Source organism: Neovison vison, chromosome 11, assembly GCF_020171115.1.
Source record: "Neovison vison isolate M4711 chromosome 11, ASM_NN_V1, whole genome shotgun sequence".
Lineage (NCBI taxonomy): Eukaryota > Metazoa > Chordata > Mammalia > Carnivora > Mustelidae > Neogale > Neogale vison.
The window spans coordinates 126,236,828-126,259,117 of record NC_058101.1 but is presented as its reverse complement, the minus strand read 5'-3'; the positions used below and the strand labels follow the sequence as shown (position 1 = coordinate 126,259,117).

At 35.8% G+C, this 22,290-nt stretch overlaps 1 protein-coding gene across 4 annotated transcripts in view; it reads left to right on the top strand.

The window, feature by feature from the left end:
- ASIC5 (acid sensing ion channel subunit family member 5) overlaps positions 1-21,292 on the top strand; it is a 50,446-nt gene extending 29,154 nt beyond the window's left edge. For all 4 annotated transcript variants that reach the window (XM_044226172.1, XM_044226170.1, XM_044226171.1 and 1 more), the window contains exons 3-10: positions 4,051-4,288; positions 6,146-6,271; positions 8,680-8,829; positions 9,994-10,141; positions 12,505-12,561; positions 14,827-14,995; positions 20,351-20,442; positions 20,970-21,292. In XM_044226172.1, the coding sequence (XP_044082107.1) occupies positions 4,051-4,288; positions 6,146-6,271; positions 8,680-8,829; positions 9,994-10,141; positions 12,505-12,561; positions 14,827-14,995; positions 20,351-20,442; positions 20,970-21,160 (1,171 nt within the window). In that variant the 3' untranslated portion in view covers positions 21,161-21,292. The remainder of the gene's footprint in view (positions 1-4,050; positions 4,289-6,145; positions 6,272-8,679; positions 8,830-9,993; positions 10,142-12,504; positions 12,562-14,826; positions 14,996-20,350; positions 20,443-20,969) is intronic.
- Positions 21,293-22,290: the final 998 nt, after the last annotated feature.

The window sequence follows — 22,290 nt, the reverse complement described above, 5'->3', positions numbered from 1 at the left end:
TTTTCTTTGCCTCTTACCAGCCTATGTTAAATAAAAGAGTATGGCAAACTCTAACTAAGCAAGATTTCTAAAAGAATAGACTTGGGCAGGTTTAGAAATTCGGATTTAAGTCAAAAATAAACTCAGAGCAAGACACTTTGGTGTTACACTGAACGATATGTCTCATAACTTTTTTTACTTCCTTTGTTCCAAATATTGGTAGCTTTATCCATTAACTCTAGTTCATCGCCTAGATCACCCTCATGGTCTCAACTATTATGGTTTAATAAAGTTTTTTTTTAAAGAAAACATTCCATGCTCATGGATCAGAAGAATAAACATTGTTAAAATGTCTGTGCTGCCCAGAGCAATGTATACTTTCAACACCATCCCAATCAAAATACCAATGGTGTTTTTCAAAAAGCTGGAACAAACAATCCTAAAATTTAAATGGAACTAGATAAGACCCCAAATCTCCAAGGAAATGTTGAAAAAGCAAAACAAACCTGGGGCCATCACATTGCCTGATTTCAAGTTATATTACAAAGCTGTGATCACCAAGACAGCATGGTGCTGGCACAAAAACAGACATATAAACCAACAGAACAGAATAGAGAGCCCAGATATAGACTCTCAATTCTATTGTCAACTAATCTTTGACAAAGCAGGGAAAAATATCCAATGGAAGAAAGACAATCTCTTCAATAAATGGTGCTGGAAAACTGGACAGCCACATGCAGAAGAATGACACTGAGCCATTCTCTTACACCATACACAAAGATAAACTCTAAATGGAAGAAAGACCTGAATGTGAGACAGAAATCCATCAAAATCCTAGAGGAGAACATAAGCAGTAACCACTTAGACATTGGCTACAGCAAATTCTTTCAAGACACATCTCCAAAGTCAAGGAAAACAAAAGTGAAAATGAACTTTTGGGACTTCATCAAGATCGAAAGCTTCTTCACGGCAAAGGAAACAGTCAACAAAACAAAGAGGCAGCCCACAGAATGGGAGAAGATATTTGCAAATGACACTACAGACAAAGGGCTGATATCCAAGATCTATAAAGAACTTCTCAAACTCATCATCCAAAAAACAGATAATCAAGTCGAAAAATAGGCAGAAGACATGAGTAGACACTTCTCCAAAGAAGACATACAAATGGCTAATAGACACATGAAAAAATGTTCATCATCATTAGCCATCAGGGAGATTCAAATCAAAACCACACTGAGATACCACCTTATGCCAATTAGAAGAGCAAAAATCAACAAGGCAAGAACCAACAAATGTTGGAGAGGCTGAGGAGGAAAAGGAACTTTCTTACACTGTTGGTGGGAATGCAAATTGGCACAGTCATTTTGGAAAACAGTGTGGAGGTTCCTCAAAAAATTAAAAATAGAGCTATCCTATGACCCTGCAATTGCACTACTGGGTATTTACCCCAAAGATACAGATGTAGTGAAAAGAAGGGCCATGTGAACCCCAATGTTCATAACATCAATGGCCACAATATCCAATATGTAGAAAGAGCCAAGATGTCCTTCAACAGAGATTGGATAAAAAAGATGTGGTCTATATACACAATGGACTATTTCTCAGTCATCAGAAAGGATGAATACCCAACTTTTGTATTAACAGGGATGATACTGAAGGAGATTATGTTAAGTGAAATAAATCAAGCAGAGAAAGCCAATTATCATATGGTTTCACTTATTTGTGGAACATAAGGAATAGCATGGAGGACATTAAAAGAAGGGGAAAATGAAGGGGGAGAAATCAGAGTGGGAGATGAACCATGAGAGACTATGAACTCTGGGAAACAAACAAAAGGTTTTAGAAGGGGGGTGTAGGAGGATGGGTGAGCCTGGTAATGGGTATTAAGGAGGGCATGGATTACAGAGAGCACCCAGTGTTATACGAAAACAATGAATCATGGAACATTACATCAAAAACTAATGATGTTCTGTATAGTGACTAACATAACACAATTAAAAAAGTATTTTAAAACGTCCTCCCTTTAACCCTATTTATCTATTGTATTTATACCTCTTACACATGTGAAAATTACTTCATTTCTCTGCATAATTGTTTTGAAAAGAATCCAATGAACATCGTGGGAAGTAGTATTGACTCTCAGCCTGGGTAGAAACCCCAAAGTTGCAGGGTTTTGGAGCAGATCCCTGGCATAGTGTCATCATTCAGAGAGATGGAAAGCTGAAGGAAGTTCAAGGTCCATCCTTCAATTAGGGCTACCACTGTGATTCCCCCTCCCAAATCGCTTGCAAATGTAGACTGTTAACTCCTCAAAGATTACTAGGAACACTGCTGACCAAGAAAAGCAAGGTTTTTGGATATACTCTTATCAGGTAGAATACCACCATGGGTTAATAGTGTCTGTAAGGAAAGGGGAAGTCAGAGGAGGATATCCATAAGAATGCAGAACATAGGCTGGTGGATTTAGACAGGACTTCAAGGCTCATAGCTGGTTAAATAAGACATTCTACTCGGACCTGACCGTGAAAATGGTTTCTCACCTCTAAAAAGATGTATGATGCTGGTTTGGGTGTGTTTTTTATTTTCCATGTTTTGTATGTATACTCTACCTTGACTGAGAAAGGGTTTAATGTGGCTTATAGGAGAAAGCAAAATTACATGAAAGATAAGAGAAAGTGAAGATAAAATATAAAATCTGGGGCTGAAAGGAAGTCCAGGAGTGAGGTCACATTTACACAAACCCAGCACCACATGGCTCTGTGTACTTAGCAAGCGAGAATACACTCCTCGTTCTATGCTTTCTAACAACAAATTTGAATGAAGAGTGTTTGTCCAGTTTCAAGGTTTATAATACTCAAAATATGAAAATATTAATCATATTTTAGAAAGGATATGGTGTATGCAAATGAACAACTATACACAAGGCAATGTGGAAATTGCTCAGCGAAAGAAGGGAATCACAGATTACTTATTGTAGTTACGGCAAATAGATTCCTTCTCCTTTAATTGCCAGGAAAATACTTGGACAGTGATGGGGGGCATTAATTTCATGAATGTTTACATAACTTTCACTATATTCCAGACACATTTCTAAATGCTTTAAGAAAAATAACTTGACCATCAAAATAACATTTTGAGGTAGGCTTTTAACATACCCTGATTTTACAAGTGAGAAAACTGAGTCACAGTGAGATGAAGTCACTCATTGGCTGTAACAATCAGGGCTTCCTTGGAGAAAAAGAGCCCTATGAGTGACACAGAATGAATTTAGTATAAGGATTAAGTCCACTATACGTTGGGGTTGAGTAAGCAGTTTTTGTAAGTCTCTTGCCTCTGTTTCTGGTGTTGGGCTTGAAATCAGCAAGATCAGCAGTCAGAAAGGAAAACAGATCTGAAGGGAAGGAAGAAATAGGAACTAGGAAGGTGTGTCTCTCTTCTTCACCACCCCTGATCTCGGTAGGGTAAGCCACCTGTAGGATGAACTGGCATCTTCTCCAGGTCGCACTGATTTGATCCGAGAGTTGAAGCAGCCGAAGGAAGCGGGAAGAGCTCCAGTCCTGGCTGTTGCCCCGTATCAACAAGTTGAGTCAGGAGATGTACCAGAAAATACGTCTGAGACTGAAGTTCTTACTCTACTATTGTAACCAGATATAAACAAGGGAGATGTTGGAAAATAATTCCAACATAACCGCTTTGGCAGAGTACAAAGCCACAATGACAGAGCTGGGATTCGAACCTGGGAAATCTGGCTCCCGAGTCTATATTCTTAGCAACTTTACATTCCCACTTCTCTTTTCATGTTGGGTCTTAAAGATCCATTAGGATGTATCCAGATCTAGGTCTGTAAAGTCTTCTAGGTAATTGAAATGACAAGTACAAATGCAAGGCAGATTTCAGATGTGGCAAAGACCTCTTAGGAATTCAGTTTTCCCTAAACGTATTGTATGAATGAAGGAGAAGGTAACTTTAGATAAGCTGGAGAAGCTGATAGGGCCCAGATTTTTGGTGTCTGTCCTCTAGTTAATAGACAGTCTTGGATATTCTAAATATTGCCTTTTTTTCCCCTAATAGGTTCCAAACAGAAGCTGCAGCCAAATTTGGTATTATTTTTTTCTTATGGAATATTGTCTACAAAGTTCTCCATCTTCAGGAAATCAGGTCCAATTACACTGGCTTTAAAGATGCTATTGATTTTCTCACAAGTCATCAAAACTTCAGCATTACAGAGTTTGTAAAAAAAAATGGTTTTTATCTCAACAGTAGCACACTGTTGGAATGTGACTTTTTTGGAAAGCCATGTGGCCCACAGGTAACAATTTGATATTTCTTCAAATATCATCAACATAATAAACTACTGCACTGTACTTTTCACACGGAGATGAAGTTTACTTCCACAGAGAATCAATCAAAATTTGCTGAAAGAGGCTATTTCATTAGTTCAGCCTTATGACATCATGGGGTATAGAATACACACGAAACATACTTCTTTTTCCAAGTGATTAGGTAAGAGAAGCTAGAGAACAGAAATCTTTGATTAACTTTGTTGTAGGATAATCTCCAAAAAAAATTAATGCAAGGGAATATTTTTTAAAAGATTTTATTTTGTTTTGTTTTTTTATTATTTTTTATTTATTTATTTATTTATTTATTTATTTTATTTTTTTGTCAGAAAGAGTGAGCACAGGCAGAGTGGCAGGCAGAGGCAGAGGGAGAAGCAAGCTTCCTGCTGAGCAAGGAGCCCGATGTGGGGCTCGATCCCAGGACCCTGGGATCATGACCTGAGCCGAAGGCAGAGGCTTTAACCCACTGAGCCACCCAGGTGCCCCAATGCAAAGGAATATTTTAATATTTCCCATTCTTCAATAACATATTCCAAGATAGCATTTTTATTATCATTAAGGAGCCAACATTCAGATTTTTTTTTTTTTTGCTTGAAGGCTGTAGAAAGCATTTCACATTTTGACTGTGCAAAGTACATATATTTCTCTAATCACTCATAACATCCTATTTTTATCCTTTATGTGATTAGTCTACATTTCAGAGAAAGTGTTGGATATCCCTGGAAATTATTAGCAAAGGGATATGTAGGGACTCTGACACCATGTTTCTAGTAGGAGCAGTTTTGTAACAGGAGTTGCTAGGTGATTCCAAGTAAATGTCACAAATTCATGATTATGAGACACAATTCCTTATTCTTCTGGTAGGCTTCCTTAGTGCACAGACCAAAAAAAAAAAAAAAAAAAAAAAATTCCTGACAGACACCTGACTGAGATGAAGCCCTTTTCAAACTCTTAACGTAGATAAGAATTTCTTCTATGCTGCTTGTTATTGAATAAACAACATGCTCAAACTTGTCACCAAGAAAGTTTGTATTAGACATGTATTAGACAGGAATTTTTCAGGTGCAACTTACAGAAACCCACCTCTGAAAACAAAAGAGTAGAAAGAATGCATCGGGTTAATTAACAGGGAACTCTTGAGAGTAGGACTGGCTTCAGAATAGGCTCAACCAAGACACTTTGACAATATCACTAACATTCTCTCTCTCTTTCTATCTCGTGACTCACGTTGGTTTTTCCCCTGTGTGAATTCTCCTCACAGAGCCATGATGATTGCTGACAACCCTCACCTCTCATTATCATATGCTAACACTCCAGTATCCTCTTAATAATTCCATGCAAGACTGATTAGCTTTGTGTAGGACACATGTCAGTTCCTAAACCAGTTACTGAAGTGAGGGAATAGGGTATTCAGACTGACCCAGTTTTTATCATATGGGTGCCTATGTGGTATTGGCATTTGGAGGATACCAATGGTGGTGGCGGGGGGAACCCTCAAAGAGCCTTCTCCCTAGGTAAGAATACATGCTTCCATGAATCCTTACTAAACCACAACAAATAACTTTTAAAAACATGTTTATTTACATAAACATTTTTTATTACATAAAAAATCTCAGATAATCTCATATAGATTGACACAAGCATATTAAAAAAAAAAACCTGTTAATGAACACAAACCCCAGAATCACCACATTACCTCTTCTTTCTGATATTTCTGCATTCTCGTTTAGACATCTGATTTTTTTTAAAGTTAGAACAACTTCAACTTCAAAAGTCGTCAAAATACCTAACTAATTACATTTCATTTGGTTCATTTTCATATTGAGGACTTTGCACATGTCTTCACTGAATATGGAAATTGTTTTACTTTTAATCATGGTGAAAATATTCAAGCAAAGGAAAAAGTGAGTGTCTCTGGAAGAGGCTTAAGCTTGCTCTTCAATGTCAATCAGGTACTGAACTTTCTTAAACGTTGCCAGGCATCAAACAAATAAGAATGTGCAGAGGTTTCAAAAGATTTGATCAAAATATTTTGCCCTGTCATGTTGGTCCCACAGTTGGTATTATTTCAGGTTACTAGCCTGAAGTCCCATGGATGCAAATATTGACATAGAGATTAAAAAATTAAAATTTAGAGGCATAATCTGGACATTTTTAACTCTACTACTGACCATCATTTTCATGGCTCCAGAAATGTTCATACCACAAAATAAGGAAGCCAGAAGTTTCTCAGCCACAATGTATATAGTTAATTTAAAATGACTTTATGTATTTTAAGAATATTTTTAGAAAGACTTGTATGTAAAAAAGGTAACATGTTTTAGAAAGAAGTCATGCATGCACATTTGACAAACCATGGAATCTAAAGGATGACTAAAGGATGACTAAAAAAATACTCATTGTGTAAAGAATGCTGTATAAATTGACTGCCTAAGCCTAGTTTCTACGGACTTGTAATTGGTCCAAGAAGTCTTTAAGTGTTTAGGCCTGAGAGGCAGATGTCCAGACACCTAAGGAATACAGTGGTTGTCAGCTTTCAAGGGTACTTGGTGTAGCTCTCCCCTCCAGGAGTAATTCTTATGTTGTATCTTACACAACTGTTTTTAGTATTATACATTCAGGGATATTCTGCTTCATTATTATGGTTTTATGTATGAAGATTCTGAAATGCTGATAAAGTAGGCATCCAAAGTTATATGATTAATGTGAAGTTGAGAAGTAAACCTGGTTTCCCCAAATCCCATTAAAGTATCTTACCTCTCAATCCAAATGAATAAGGCCATGGGCTAATTTCAAAGAGTTTTTCTTTAAGGCATGTTTCATAACTTCCTCTGTATCCCACTCAAGATACTTTTTTCCTAACACAGTACTGCAACAGTATAGTGCATATATATGTGTGTGTGTGTGTGCATATATATACACACATATATATAGTCTTATCTAAAAAAAATATATATATATATTTACTTGTACTTACATTTTATTTATATTTGCAGGACACTTAAATACTAGCCATATAGTCTGTTTCGATATTATATTATGAATTTTACAAGCTAGAATTTCCCAAATATTTTTAGAATGCAATTAAAATCTGCAAACTCAAAGTAATATTCCATAAGTAAATGGCTCTTATATACTTGCCCACGCTAGCCAGTTGAGGGTTTCTTAGAGAGTCATAACAGACTGAGAAGAAACAGGGTCCTGAGCTACAAATAGAATATTAAGCATGTTTATTAAGTGTAATTACATATGCAGTTGATCCATTCATGGAAAAATATCATCATATTCCCAAACCCTTTCTTTCGTCTTATAATCTGAAATTATAACTACAGACAGTCCCTGACTTAACAATGTCTCCACTTATAATTCTTCAACCTTACAAATGGTGCAAAAGGGATATGCATGCAGTCGAAGTCATACTTCAAATTTTGAATTTGGATCTTTTCTTGGTCTAATGATATGTGGGACAATCTCTTATGATGTTGGGCTGAGGCAGCTCTCAGCTAGCCACGCTATCACCAGGTAAGTAACTGATACACTTGCAATCATACTACACGCAGAGAACCATTCTGGTTCTCGCTTTTGGTTTCATATGCAATAAATTACACAAGATGTTCAACACTACTAATAAATAGGTTTTGTGTTAGATAATTTTGCCCAGCTCTGGGCTAAAGTGAGTGCTCTAAACATGTTTAAGATAGCCTAAACATGTTTAGGCTAAGCTATGATATTCTGTAAATTAGGTGTCTTAAATACATTTATGGTTTATGATATTTCTTCTTTACAGTGGGCTTATCAGTATGTAACCTCACTGTAAGTCAAGGAAGATCTTTAATAACAAGATACCACAAGTTTAGGGTTCATTTTTTTCATCTGGTCTAGGATTTATTGACGAGCACTGGTGTTAAAAACATAGTGTATGTCTTCACTCTTGGGGGAAATGAATTTCAATTTTAAATAAGGCCAGAGATTTTAACTGCAAGAAGAAGAAAGGAGCCAAATGATTTTCTAAAACAAATAAAGTGAAGCGAATAGGCAAGAAAGAAGCAACTAAAAGACCACAAGGAGAAGAGAGCGCCCTGGGAAATCAGACAATTAGCAGTCATGATATGTTCTATGGTATTCATGTAAGGTGAAGGTAATCTATGGAAACTGTTAACTCCTTGACATGTGATTCAACCATGAAAAGTACATCTTAGGGGGTTATTTTTCAGTTTGCATATAAAAAGAAATTGGATATTGTTAGGAAATATTTAATTTTAAGTAGGTCAAATGCTATCATGAGATAATAAAATGAAATCTTGAACTTGTGTAGAATTGATGTTTGTCACTGGGGAAAATTTGGGGTCATTTCTTTCAGGTGGAATTCACTGATGACCCAGCCCTTGGTTTTGTTGATGCTGGAATCATCTTTGTTATCCATTCACCAAAGAAGGTGCCGCAGATTGATGGCTTAGGCTTGTCGTCACCTGTAGGAATGCATGCCCGAGTAACAATCCGCCAAGTCAAGGTAAATAGATATACAAGGTCTAGAATTTGACGGAGTCAAGTAGGGTAATAAATGGATATACACCCAAATAATACTTCCACTAGAAACCTCTTTCTGCCATGCCATTAGAAAACCTCTGGAAGTTTTATATTTCCCTTCATTTCAGATTCTTTTCCATTACTAGGAGGTACCTATGTAGTAATATCAGCGAATTCACATGTACAATATAAATAAAAGCTGGGAAACCTGGAAGATTCAAGGTAACTTCAAATTTCATTAGAAATGGAAAAGATCAGTAAATATGAAGAGAACCCCAAGTTGTTGAATTGTGCTTTATCTCATTGGGATGTTCTGGGAAGAAGAAAATTAAGTGGGAAGAGCAAGGAATCTTGGAGTCAGGCATGTCGTGGATTCCCATTTGCCAGCCGCTTGCTCTACAATTTCCTTAATTACTGTCCTGAAATTCTATCTCCTCTCTCTGAGAAAAAGACATCTTTTTCATAGTTATTATAGCAACTACAACGTTTAAGTGAAACAACATCAAGAAAGCACTTACCAGGACGCCTACGTGGCTCAGTAGGCTATGCATCTAGTTCTTGATTTCAGCTCATGATCTCTGGGTCTTGAGATGGAGCCCCATGCTGGCCTCTGCACTCAAGGGGGAATCTGCTTGAGGTTCTCTCTCCCCACTCCCTCTGCCCCTTCTCCTGTGCTCTCTTTCTCTCAAACAGATAAATAAAATCTTAAATATTTTTTTTTTAAAAACCATTTACCATATTGCCTGGCACATAGTAAGTGCTCAGTAAAAGATTTTTTGCCTGTCATTTTGGTTGGTGTTTTGTGGGTGGACCTATGAATATGGTAACATGTTATTTCCATAAATGATACTATTTTTTATTACGTGATTTGATATTTAGAGCAGTCAGTCTGTCTGATTTTATTGATTCATTTTAGGTACAGAGCATTTGGGATACGTGTTAAAGGACCACTGTTATATTTACCTTTGGGGATTTTCAGGCTAAAAGAGTAAGCAATGCAGGCAAATGTAGTCAATTAAAAAAAAAAAAGTATCAAAGAGCTCCAAGAGAAAAGTAAAAAAATATATATTAACTTCTCTTATTAGAATGGAAATGTGTGGATTATCTCAGATATACCTCCTGAGCTACGTGTTTATTTTCTCTTAAGACAGTTCATCAAGAATACCCCTGGGGAGAATGCAATCCTAACATCAAGCTACAGAATTTTAGTAGCTATAGCACTTCTGGTTGCTTGAAGGAATGTAAAGCTCAACACATACAAGAACAATGTGGATGTTTACCTTTTCTGCTTCCTGGTAAATAAAGAATGACAAATTTCCTCTTATGCAAGCTTAACTTGAATCATGGAAAATAACATACCATAAAATTGTTTTCCATTCTTATGAAATCTATGTCAGAAAGTCGTCTCCTTGACACGTATAACCCCCACCAACAGATCTTAAATCGTGGAAACAGGCCAGAGATTTCCAGAAAAGAAAAGAAAGTCAAGTTAGTCTCCAATTCTTATTTCCAGGATGTAAAATTGGGTACTCTTAAGTATCTACCATTGATCGTCCCCATTTCCTTGATTTGAAAGAAAAATTAGATCATCTATAAAAATGTGAATCAACCCTGAATATGTCATGATTGGGAAATTCTTTTCTTTATTGTCAGAAAACAAACAAACAAACAAACTCCAGGCTCCCTTTGCGAACAATCTGGAACATTTCCAGAGCCAGGGACATCAGCAGCAAACACTGCAGAAGGCCATAGAGCAGAGTGGGTGGGTCAGAGCTGGACTGAACCAGGCTGCTCATCTCAGCTACGCACGTTCTCCTCTCCATGACCTTAGACTAAACCTCTCTGTACTTCTTATAAAATGGGGGAGAATCCTAACAGTGTCCTACCTTAGAGGATTGTCATACAGATGAAAGAAGCATGTAAGTGTTTTGAAACATGTAAGTGGCCTGATACAGAATACATTCTATATAAGCCTTGGTTATTTTTATTCAGATTTGCCTCATACCCCCTGGCCAGCAAATACATAAAGAGAGACAGAGTGGGTTAAAGGCAATACCAGTTTAATTTTTTTTTAATTGGCTGTTGTGGCCCATCTCACACACACAGGTACGCACACACATGTACACACACTATCTCTCACACACAGACTAATGCCATGCCTACTTAACAAATTGCTTCTTAGAATTTGGAGAATCATCACTTCCTTTTTTCTAGAATTCTGGTTAATCAAAACTTTCATTCTGTAAAACACTCATGCTGGATCTGATTTGTCATCGCCAATTATTTTTCCAAAGTTTCTCGGGGGAAACATCTGAATTGGTGAATGGATTATAATGTTTAAAATTTTAAAATGTATTATTCCTTGCAAATAGAACTGGATAAAAAATATGGACCAGAAACTAGACAAGATGAACTATAAAATACAAAGCATGGCATTTTTATGAACTTTAGCATATACCAAGTGCCTTCAAAATGATATCTTATTTAGTTTGATCCTCACATATCCTTCTGAATCTACTTATAGATGATGAAATTGAGATCTATAGACATTACTTGAAGTAACTAAAGTACCTCTACTAACAATTTGCAAAGGCAATCCCCCAAATCTGCTTTTTGGATATGGATTGTTTCCAAAATATCATTGTTCTTTGTAACAGGACAAATATCATTGGAAGAAGCAAAGCATACTTTGGAAAAGAGAAGTTTTTTAAATAAGTTTAATGCTGGAAGTAGATTTTTTTTCTTTTTGCTTCTTTCATTTCCCTTACCAAGAAACGTCCTCATAGTAAGCCAAGTTTATCTACAACTTGTAAATAGACAATCCCTCTTGGTTATCTGCAAGAGCATTGAGTAAACACTGTGACTAACCCTAGAGACCACAAGGGTTATAGCAGTAGACAAATATCTGTGTTAAGGTGCACTGACTAAAGTTTTAGAATCAGCCTAGGATCAAACTCAGCTCTGCTCCATATTGATTTTACAATTTCCTCTCAAGGTCCACAGCCAGTGATTAATAATATGGGTACTTATCTGACCACTAGAAAAGCAGCCCACCAGGTGTACAAGTTTGTGTATATATATTTAGATCAATGGATGTTAAGTGTTGAATCACTAAATTATGCACCTGATGTTAATATTACACTGTATGGAAACTAACTGGAATTTAAATAGAAATAAAACAAGAAAAAGAAAGCACACAAAAAGATGTTGTGCATCCTTCAACTAATACCGTAAAAAATAAAAAATCAATCAGTCAATGGATAGAGAGAGAAGGACAGAAGGTGAACCAAACCCTACCCCTCTACAGCTACTTGAACAGATGAGATGATAAATGTGAAAACAATTATAAATTTCCAAGCTACATTTTTAAAATTAGTATATAGGCAGAGAAAAAAAGAAACATGGAAATATAAACATTGTTATTTTTCCTCCCAATGTATATTTTCTTTAGATATTAGCATGTTTGCATAGTTTTTGTTTTGTCTTGTTTTGTTTTGTTTTGCAAAAGAATGGACAGATGGATGGATGGATAGATGGATGGATGGATGGATGGACGGATAGACGGATGGATGGATGGATGGATGGAAGGCATTTTTGTCATTATACCACTTATTTCATAAAATATAAAGTCTCTATGTTTACACTTATTATTTTTAAGGAAATGGGATAGAATGTGACCTACAAAAGTTTTACAACTGTGTTTCTCCTACACTTGGTAAGTGCTTTACTTTACTTCTTTATTCTCAGGACTTCTATGAAAGATGTTCAAAGTTATACAAAACATTATTTTATTTTTTTAAGATTTTATTTATTTATTTGACAGAGATAAAGCAGGAGAGCACAGGCAGGGGGAGTGGCAGGGGAAGAGGGAGAAACAGGCCCTCCACTGAGCAGGGACCCCGATGTGGGGCCTGATCCCAAGATCCTGAGATCATGACCTTAACCAAAGGCAGACGCTTAAAAACTGAGCCACCCAGGTGCCCCTATACAAGCCATTAAATTATAGTATAGCTAGTCCAGAAATGAAACAGAATAGATATTGTAAAGAGGGAGTTTTTTCAGTATTCTTAAAATTAAGTAGCTTTTATAGACACAGTAAAACAAAACAGAGAAAACAAAACCCTCTGATTTCAAGATAAATCTGAATTAAATATTTTCAGTGCCAAAGTAACAGCAAGACAGTTTTGATTTTTATTTCTAACTTTTATGTTTTTTAATTTGATACTTTTGTATAATCAAAATAACTTTGTTGTTTTTTTTATTACATAAAGCATGCATATTGTGACTAGTTCAAACATGCAGAACAGAGAAGAATCTTGTGGGAATCAGTAGAAGTTGCATCACTCTCAAAATTACTGTCGTTATTTATGTGACCATTCTTTCATTTATCCGTTTAATTATACATATATCATATATAAATACATATGTTATATATATAGGCATACATAAAATTTTATGCAAATGAAATCAAAATTATACATGCTACCTTTACTGGGGACAGTTTCTTCTTAAGCAACATTTTTTTTTTTGCTTTCATATTGTTTATCTTAACCCCTAACCAATATTAACACTCTAGTATAGTCTACCTTTATTTTTTTCTACATATGTAGCTCCATATTTATGATGCTAAATCACTGGTTTTTTCTAATTAAAATGGAATATTATATACTCTCTTATAAAACTTGCTATTCTATCCAATTGTGGAAATACCTCCAGTAAACCAGGAATAGAAATTCACAGTTTCTAAAGAAAAAATTAAAAAATTTTTTTAAATGTAAAAATAATAAAAGAAAAAAAAAGAAATTCACAGTTTCTTTTCCGTTGTTGTAAAGTATCTCATGGAATGGACATGGGTAGAAGGGATCACATATATTTTTTAATAGCTTCCAAGCTGACTATGCAGAAGTCAGATTAGTGACCAATGGAGTTAAGAGGTACATTATCAAATTTCTTCTAATTTCTATTCCCAATGGGGGCTGGAGAGAGAGTTTGGGGAAACAAACCATGCATGTAGTTCTTCAGAGAGTGTTGTAGGATAAGCGGATACACAGACAAGTGTGTGTTTGTGAGAGTATGTGTGTGTGAGTGAACCGTCTGTGTGAGTAGAGGGAAAGAATGGTGGTTTTAACAAGTGTAAACAACTAGAGGGTGTGTGCGAAAGTCATGCCCTAAAGGAGTATCAAGGTTAGATTCTGGGGGAAAAAAAAAGTCCCAAGTTTATCATTAATCAGGGGGTCTTGGTGAACAAAGGGTTCACAAGAACAAAGAATTTCAGTAACAAAGCCACGGGGAAAACAAGAACCAGAATATCTACCAAGAGTGGGGAGCAGTGGACTGGACACTGGGATGTGGTCCAGAGGAATGCTGGAGACATATATCACCTCCTGTAGGGGATTTTTTCAGTATACATTTGCATAGATAGTCTGATTGTTCTACAGAAGTCTAGAGAAGACAGAGGACGGAGAACCTCTGGCTGATTTAGAAGTCACTGGGTCCACAGGTACGAGAGAACCTCAACACCCAGCCACATATTTCAGTTAGAACTTGGGTTAAACCCAAGGGTAAGTTTACTTTAAACCTGCGTCATTGGCTTTCATGATAGTGTTTGAAATTTCTTCTCAGAGGGACACAATATCGCATAAACAACTTTCCAACATTTTCCTGTTTAAATGGATACTATTTTATGGAAATAAGCCCAGAGACTTTTCGAGAAAGAATTTCTGATTTCTAACAAAGATCAGAATCCAAAGACTCAATGAATTTAAAAGATAACAACACCTACATGTTTCATTTTCTGTCTTCTTTGCTCTATTTACACTGAAATCTAAATAAAATATAAACACCATTAGCCAAGAAAGTAATGATAGAACTTGTTAGCCACTTTTTTAGCATTGAAAGTAAGATGATAAAATTTGTAACAGCTCTGTCCTCCTAACTATGGAGTTGTCCTCTTCTCTGAATACCCTGATTTTCATTCCAGACCTCATTGAAGATAAGGGATTATGCACAATGGGAACACATAATTCTAGCTGTCCTGTTCCTTGTGAAGAAACAGAATATCCTGCTACTATTTCTTATTCTACTTTCCCAAGTCAAAAAGCTTTGAAATATCTTTCGAAGAAATTAAATCAAAGTCAGGAATATATCAGGTAATCTTTTCAGTCTTATAAATTATTTGTAACTAACAAGAACATTTTATTTACTCAAAAACTTCTAAAGGCCAAGGAAACACAATTCTGAACAATCAAAGGAGGCAGTGGCTTACATCACGAAATTAACTATGAAAATCTAGAATTTTAAAAGTGGATAAGGTCATGTCTTTCAGTCCTTCAATCTCATTGTGTGAAAAGTAAAATGAAGCCAGCTTGAGGAATTTGTTCATGATCTCACGTTTGTGGACTGACTGGGGAAAATAACATGGCTGACAAGTATCAGCTGATGCTTTAAAATAGGAAAATTCCTCACCTGAGTATCACATGGTTTGAATGTTTTACTAACTGTAAGGTTAATGGAGCACAAATTAATATTCTCATTTTACAGGCAAGGAAACTGACACACACAACATCTCAAGTAACTGTCCTAGGAAGGAGGTCAGAGACACAGAGAGAACTTGGGCCCGAGACCTAGAACTCCAGTCTCCCTATAGTTTTCCACAAAGATATATCCTTCCAAGTTTGATTAGCCAAAGATTAACTTAGGTCTCTTTCTACTACACCACGCTGCCGCTTCAAAATCACAAATCAAACTTCATAGAGAACTCTTTGTTCTAAAAGGAGGGAGCAACCTTAACGTTTCTCTTTGTTTTTTTGTTAATCTTTTTAAGCAGAGTGCCTGAAACAGCAGTCCATGAGAGTTTGTACTTTAGTAAAATGAATATGTATTAACTCATTAAAAGCCAGGTATCTAACGTTGAAAGCACATTTTGATTCCACCTTTAGCCTGGTGTTCCTTTTCACAAAATAAATAAAATACTTTCCCCATGGAAATGCCCAGACAATGAAGTGATCTTTACAAGTCAGCAAGAAAAAGTACTTTCTTCAAGACAGGGTTGATAGGTATGATTTCAAACACTTAGCAGTTACAAGGATGAAGGGCATGAAAATTTGAGATTCCTCTTTGTTAATGTTCTTGTGTCTAGAACAGATGTCTCTTTGTATTCCATTTTAATATGGGAATGTGATTTACTTATTATATTATTTCTGTTAGACTTAAGTATGACTGAGAGGTGCAGTCTGTGTGCCTTTTGGCAGATCAAGATCTCCTGAATTACATCATTACTTAATATGCCTCATGATGGATTGAAATTGCTCAGGACTTAAGTCCAAGAATATCTGTTTGTGTCAGGAGAGATGAAATTATAAAATATCTGGATTTTAATAATGATAAGGAGATCAAGGAAAAATGGAGTGTTTATTGCATTTACAAAACACTATGTAAATACTTCTAGCTACTTGAGTATGAATGCTATATTAAAGGGAATGAATCCGTTTTGCATAAAACAAATAATTTCATATGACTTTTGCTTGAAAATATGTTAAATTCAAATGGAAAAATTTTTAAAGTTCATTTGTTTTACTAATGAAACTGGCCAAGAATGAGCCAACGTTTATCCTCATATTCAGTTCCATACTACTGCCTTACTCAGGCTAAGCTTCCTATTATCTCTATAATGGAGAGTCAGCAACAGCCTCACATGGTATATATTCAATGAGACCTAATTACTGGGGAAGTCACTTGCCTGAGAGAAACTGAGTAATTATCACACTATTTTTGTAAGGTATAAATTTATCATCTCTCAAAAATACAGATGGTTAATGATTAGAAATGTTTATGAGGTTTGTGCTTAGGAAATTAAACAGTATTATCAATGTACATGCAAATTAGGAGCACGATGGGGGACAAAAAGATTGCAATATTACTAAAATTATTGGACTTCTAAGACAACTTTATTATTTTCTTCAGTTTGACAACTGTTTTATTATTTGTAAATATGACAGTACCCCCTGATTATCTACTTAAACCTAGCACATTCTCTTGTTACCCTGGGTTAAACCAATGGAAATTAAGTAAACATATTAATGATATATTTTGAATTAAGTGTACTTAAGAATATTGATTTCTAAAACTCTGAATAATTAGAAGAGTGATTTACAGCCATGTTTCTAAGATATATTGGAGGACACCACATAATTCTAGGAAACACTGTGAATAGGAATCATTCTTCATGACAATTATTGTTGCTCTCTGAAAATCATCAGGTGGTTGGTTTCCACCTCAGCTTATAAAACAAACAGGTTAGTATTTACTCTTTTGTTCATTTGTTTCATCTTCAGTTTGTTCCCCTATTTGTTCATTTTACAAATATGTAATGAGCACCTATTATGTGTTGGGATTTGGGTGTTCTAGACATTAAGGATTCCTCAGTGAACAAAAGGCAAAAACTCTGATTTCTTGCACTTATTTTCACTGGGGTGAAGATGAACTCTATGTACATATAGTCATGTCGGGGAGTGCGAAGTGGTATGGAGAGAAAGGAAGCAGAAAAAGGACCTGAGGAAGCCAAAGTCAGGGAGGGTTGTTCTCAGTGCTGAGGATCGTGATCAGGTAAGATCTATCTGAGAAGCTGACAATTGAGTAGAGACCTAAAGTGGTGGTCCTCAAACTTTCTGATCTCAAGGTCCCTTTACATTCTTTAAAGTTACTGAAGAGTCCAATGAGCTTTTCTTTGTGTGAGTTGTGTCGATATTTGTCACACTAGAAATTTAAACCATGAAAATGCTATATATTAATTCATTTACAATCACAATAATAAATGTACTATGTGGCAATATAGATAAAAGCTTTTTACAAACTGTTTTTGGAAACAAAAAATAATTCAAGAAGAGGAATGGTATTATCTTGGAATATTGTAAATTTCTTGAGTGTCTGGCTTAATAGACAACAGCTGGATTCTCACTTTTGCACTTAATCTGTGGATTTTTGTTATTTTTGCTTGAAGAATGTAAAGAAAATCTAGGGTCAAACAGATATATGACTGGGAAATAGAGACATATTTTAATAGCTTTTGTAGATATGTGCTACTTTTCTTTGATAGCTCATCAAAATGCAACACGTGTAGTTTCTTAAATGTTAATTGTAAATTGTACCATATGGCTGTCCCGTGGGGAATGGGATTATCTCTCCATTCAAAATTTGATTTGTGTGTTGGGACCTATGATGCCACAGATGCATCAAGGGGGTATGAAAAAATTTCAGTGGTCATGTAATGAGAATTTCTGGAAGTCTTTGGGCTCTCCCAAGCAGAGCCTCTCTTAGCTTAGAAGAACCAGGAGAGACAATTGACTTTGCCTTTCACTGTGGTCATGAAGTAGGACTCGGATGAGATATCTCAAGCATTTGAGCTTTTCCAGGTGTCAAAGGAAAAAGTACATGGACTTTCTTATCAGCTTCTCTCTTATAGGACAAAAAGAGGGAAGGGTGTCATTTGAAGGCTGCCATTTGAAAGTAGTGAAATACCAAAACATACCAACGAAGTTTTCATATTTAAAATATATATTAATATCTATTAAATATATTCATATCTACTGATCTTGTACTTTCAATGGATCTTTCATCCATAAATGATTTTGAACAGCATTTGTTATTAGAAAAATTCTCCAAGTTGTGCAGGTCTTTCAATATTGATCCATTAATTTTATAATGTACCTTTTATTTTAATATCATTATTTATCAGAAAAGGCTTTAAAAATTAGGGAGTTGTCAAGCTCATTGTAACAGACACAAATTTTCCAAAATTATAAAAATAGCATAAAATCTAAGCTTGAAATTTATTACTAACTGCAAATATTATCAGTTATTTCTCTTGAAGAGACAAGGCATTTCCTCCATTTTTGTGACGATGTCTACCAAATATCATAGTCTGGATAACCGTAGTTTGCCAGTCATCCTTTCAAGTACAATGATGTTTCACCTAAATGTGGCTACTTCCTTGAAATAACAATCACAGTGAAAATGTCAAATAATACGTTCATATATTATGAAAATAATTTTGACTTTATGAACCCCCAAAAAGATACTGGGGATCCCTAAACATCTGTGATTACACTTTGAAAACTGCTGATCTCAAGGAGATATAAGAACTAGCCTCAATAATAAATGGTGGAAGAACATTCCAGAAGGAGGGAAATCAAATGTAGAGGGAGATTCTAAGTCAGTAGCATGCCTCATGTATGGATAGAATAGAATGGAGACTAGTGTGGCAGGAAGCAGTGTAAGTAATGGCTAAGGATGGTAGGGCATGAGTTGAGAAAGTTCGAAGCGAGAAGGTAGGTGGTAGAGATAGGGTCATGGAGTTGAACTTAGAGTCTACTAGGACATATCTGGGAAGTTTTTACATTAAAACTGAAAGTGGAAAGACCAATCAGAAAGCTATTGGGAAAATCCAGGTGAGATGTTGAAAGCTTAGGCAATGATGGGAGCAAAGAATGGGGTGAGAGGTGGTTGGAATCTGTATGTATTTTGAAGGTAAGACAAATATTTATGCATGGATTTGGCTCTCAGTGTCATTACATTATAAATGATGAACTAGCAAGAGCTTGGCTTGGAATATGTTCCGTTTGAAATAACTATTGTAGATTCAAATAAAAAATACCATGAGACAGTTGGATTTTTATTGCAGTTTAAAGTAAATTCTGAGCTGGAGACAGAGCATGTGAGTGCATCCAAGACTATATGAAGAGTTGTTTTATTTTATTTTATTTTAAAGATTTTATTTATTTAACAGAGAGAGAGATTACAAGTAATCAGAGAAGCAGGCAGAGAGAGAGGAGGAAGCAGTCTCCCTGCTGAGCAGAGAGCTCCATCCCAGGACCCGGAGATCATGACCCGAGCCGAAGGCAGACCCACTGAGCCACCCAGGTGCCCCTGAAGAGTTATTTTAAAATAGTTTTTATTCACTCTGGTCCCGTAAAAAGATTTCTTAAAGGCACTAAGAATATATCAATGTTATAAAGTAAATGACTGCATTTATTGAATACCCAGGATATACCAGATTCTGTGCCATTCTTTACACACATTATTTAATTTCTCCTCATACAACTCTAAAATCCTGACTCTGAAATTCTTAGTACAGATGAAGAAACCAAGACTCAGGGAAACCATGTAGTTTCTCCAGATTACACCAGGACAGATTTAATTCAAAGTAGACACCCATTTACATGCTTGTAAATATGCCAATCTACTTAATAGATATTTACATGTAATGTCTTTTTCCAGTTTTCTTAAGAATAAGGCATAGAAGTACTGGATCTGGGGGAAAATTCTTCTTCCTAAATACCAACTGAGGTATAAGAGTACCTTCCAAATGAAGCTGTTGTGATCCCAGTGCTCTGTTTCATTCCACATTAAATAACATCTGAATTAAAAATGAATATTGCTTTCATCAAAGAGGAATTAAAAGTAGTGTTGACTATCCTGAGCTAGATTAACTTTACTTTTATCCCCAGGGAGAATCTTGTGAACATTGAAATAAACTATAGTGACTTAAACTATAAGATAACTCAGCAGCAAAAAGCAGTGAGTGTGTCTGAATTACTTGGTAAGTGTTCTTTAGTTGTTCCTCGCTTTCTAAGACATTTTCTATCAGGGTCTTTTTTTTTTTTTTTTCTTTTGTACTTAAAGTTTTAGCTTATCAGTGGAGGAGAAGAGATAGTGGCTGTCTTTCGTCTATCATTTAAATCTAGCACTTTCCCACTTTCTAGACACTCCTCCAGCAAGCCTCACGCCCGATGCTGGACTCGATCCCAGGACCCTGAGATCATGACCTGAGCCAAAGGCAGCGGCTTAAACCACTGAGCCACCCAGGCGCCCGGAAACAGATTTTATAGTTGCTTTCTCTCTCTCTCTCTCTCCTTTCTCTCACTCAAGGCATCAGTTTTTTCTTTCTTTATAACTCCCTCCTTTTTGAGATGACACCAAACTTAAAATGATATAGTTAATTCATCTTCGTATAATATCAGCTATGATTAACTTATTTGTTTCAAATTTTTTAAATTTCAGTAATGCTTAATTTGCTTTTTATAAAAAAACATGATTTATTCAATTTTGTTACTGGCTTTATTACAGCAGATGTTGGCGGTCAACTGGGCCTATTTTGTGGGGCCAGTATGATTACAGTTATAGAAATTATTGAATATATATTCACCAATTTCTACTGGATATGCATTTTGTTCTTGCTGAAGATACCTGACATCACGCCGGGGACTCTTCCACCTCAGGATCGTCTGGGGAAGAGAAATCACGTAGAAGAATGCTAATGTTCATGTAGGACAAAAGCTTTTGCTCTTCTCTTCATAATACATTCAAATGTATTCACAGCTAATTCATTGTTATGTAACTTACCTGCTCTTATAGTCTAGGGAGTCAATAAAAGTCATTGTAGGTATCTATCTCTTTATGCATATCTTATCTCTGTCCATATTTATGTATAAATATTAATTTATAAATATAAAAAAAAACCCAGTGCCATTTAATTTTTTTCACCATTGAATTCCCAGCACCTATAACAGTAGAGATTGTGTGGTAGGTATTTCATAAACATATTTTTTAATCAATGAGTGTGTAATGCAAAGACATTCTTTATGACTGGATATGCAAATTGGACCTGGTAAATGAACTGTATATGAGGAGAGAAGATACTTTTTTATCGAGAAAATAATATGTGTAATTTGTGCTTTACAAAATTCAGAGAATTTTTACTTTCACTAAAACACAACATAATTTTATTTTGTCTGGAGAGTTCTACTGTATGTATGACTTTTGGAGGATCAGGAATCTCTATAGCCTATCCAGGCAAATACCTAAAATAAATTTATTTATAAATAAAGTTAAATTTATGGTATACTGGGAGTGCATAGTGTTTTGTCAGCTTTTCCAAGTATCTCCATGTACTTATTTAAGTGCCCTGGAAATGAAGCTAGTGCAATCAGACAGGACTCAAGCAAATGAGAAATATGTCTATCCTGTGACCTGGAAATCCCAATCATGATAAATACTTCAGGGAAATTCTCCAACAGAAACGTGACAGGCTAGGGGTTTCCTCACCTACATAGCTGTCAGTGAGGAGACCTATGTTAGTGGTGTGGGGACATGCTCTCAAAGACAAAGCAGCAGAGACACACTGTGGATTAAATGTGATCACCTCCAAATATTGATATATTGATAAATCTTTAAAAAAATAAAGCTTTAGATAGAGAAAAAACTTAAAGGACTCCTGAGTGGCTCAGACAGTTAAATGTCTGCCTTCAGCTCAGGTCATGATCCTGGGGTCCTGATGGAGCCTCTGTTGGGCTCCCTGCTCAGCACTGAGTCTGCTTCTCCCTCTCACACTACGCCTCCCCCAGGCCCATGCTCTCGCTTCCATGTGCTCTCTCTCTCTCAAATGTAT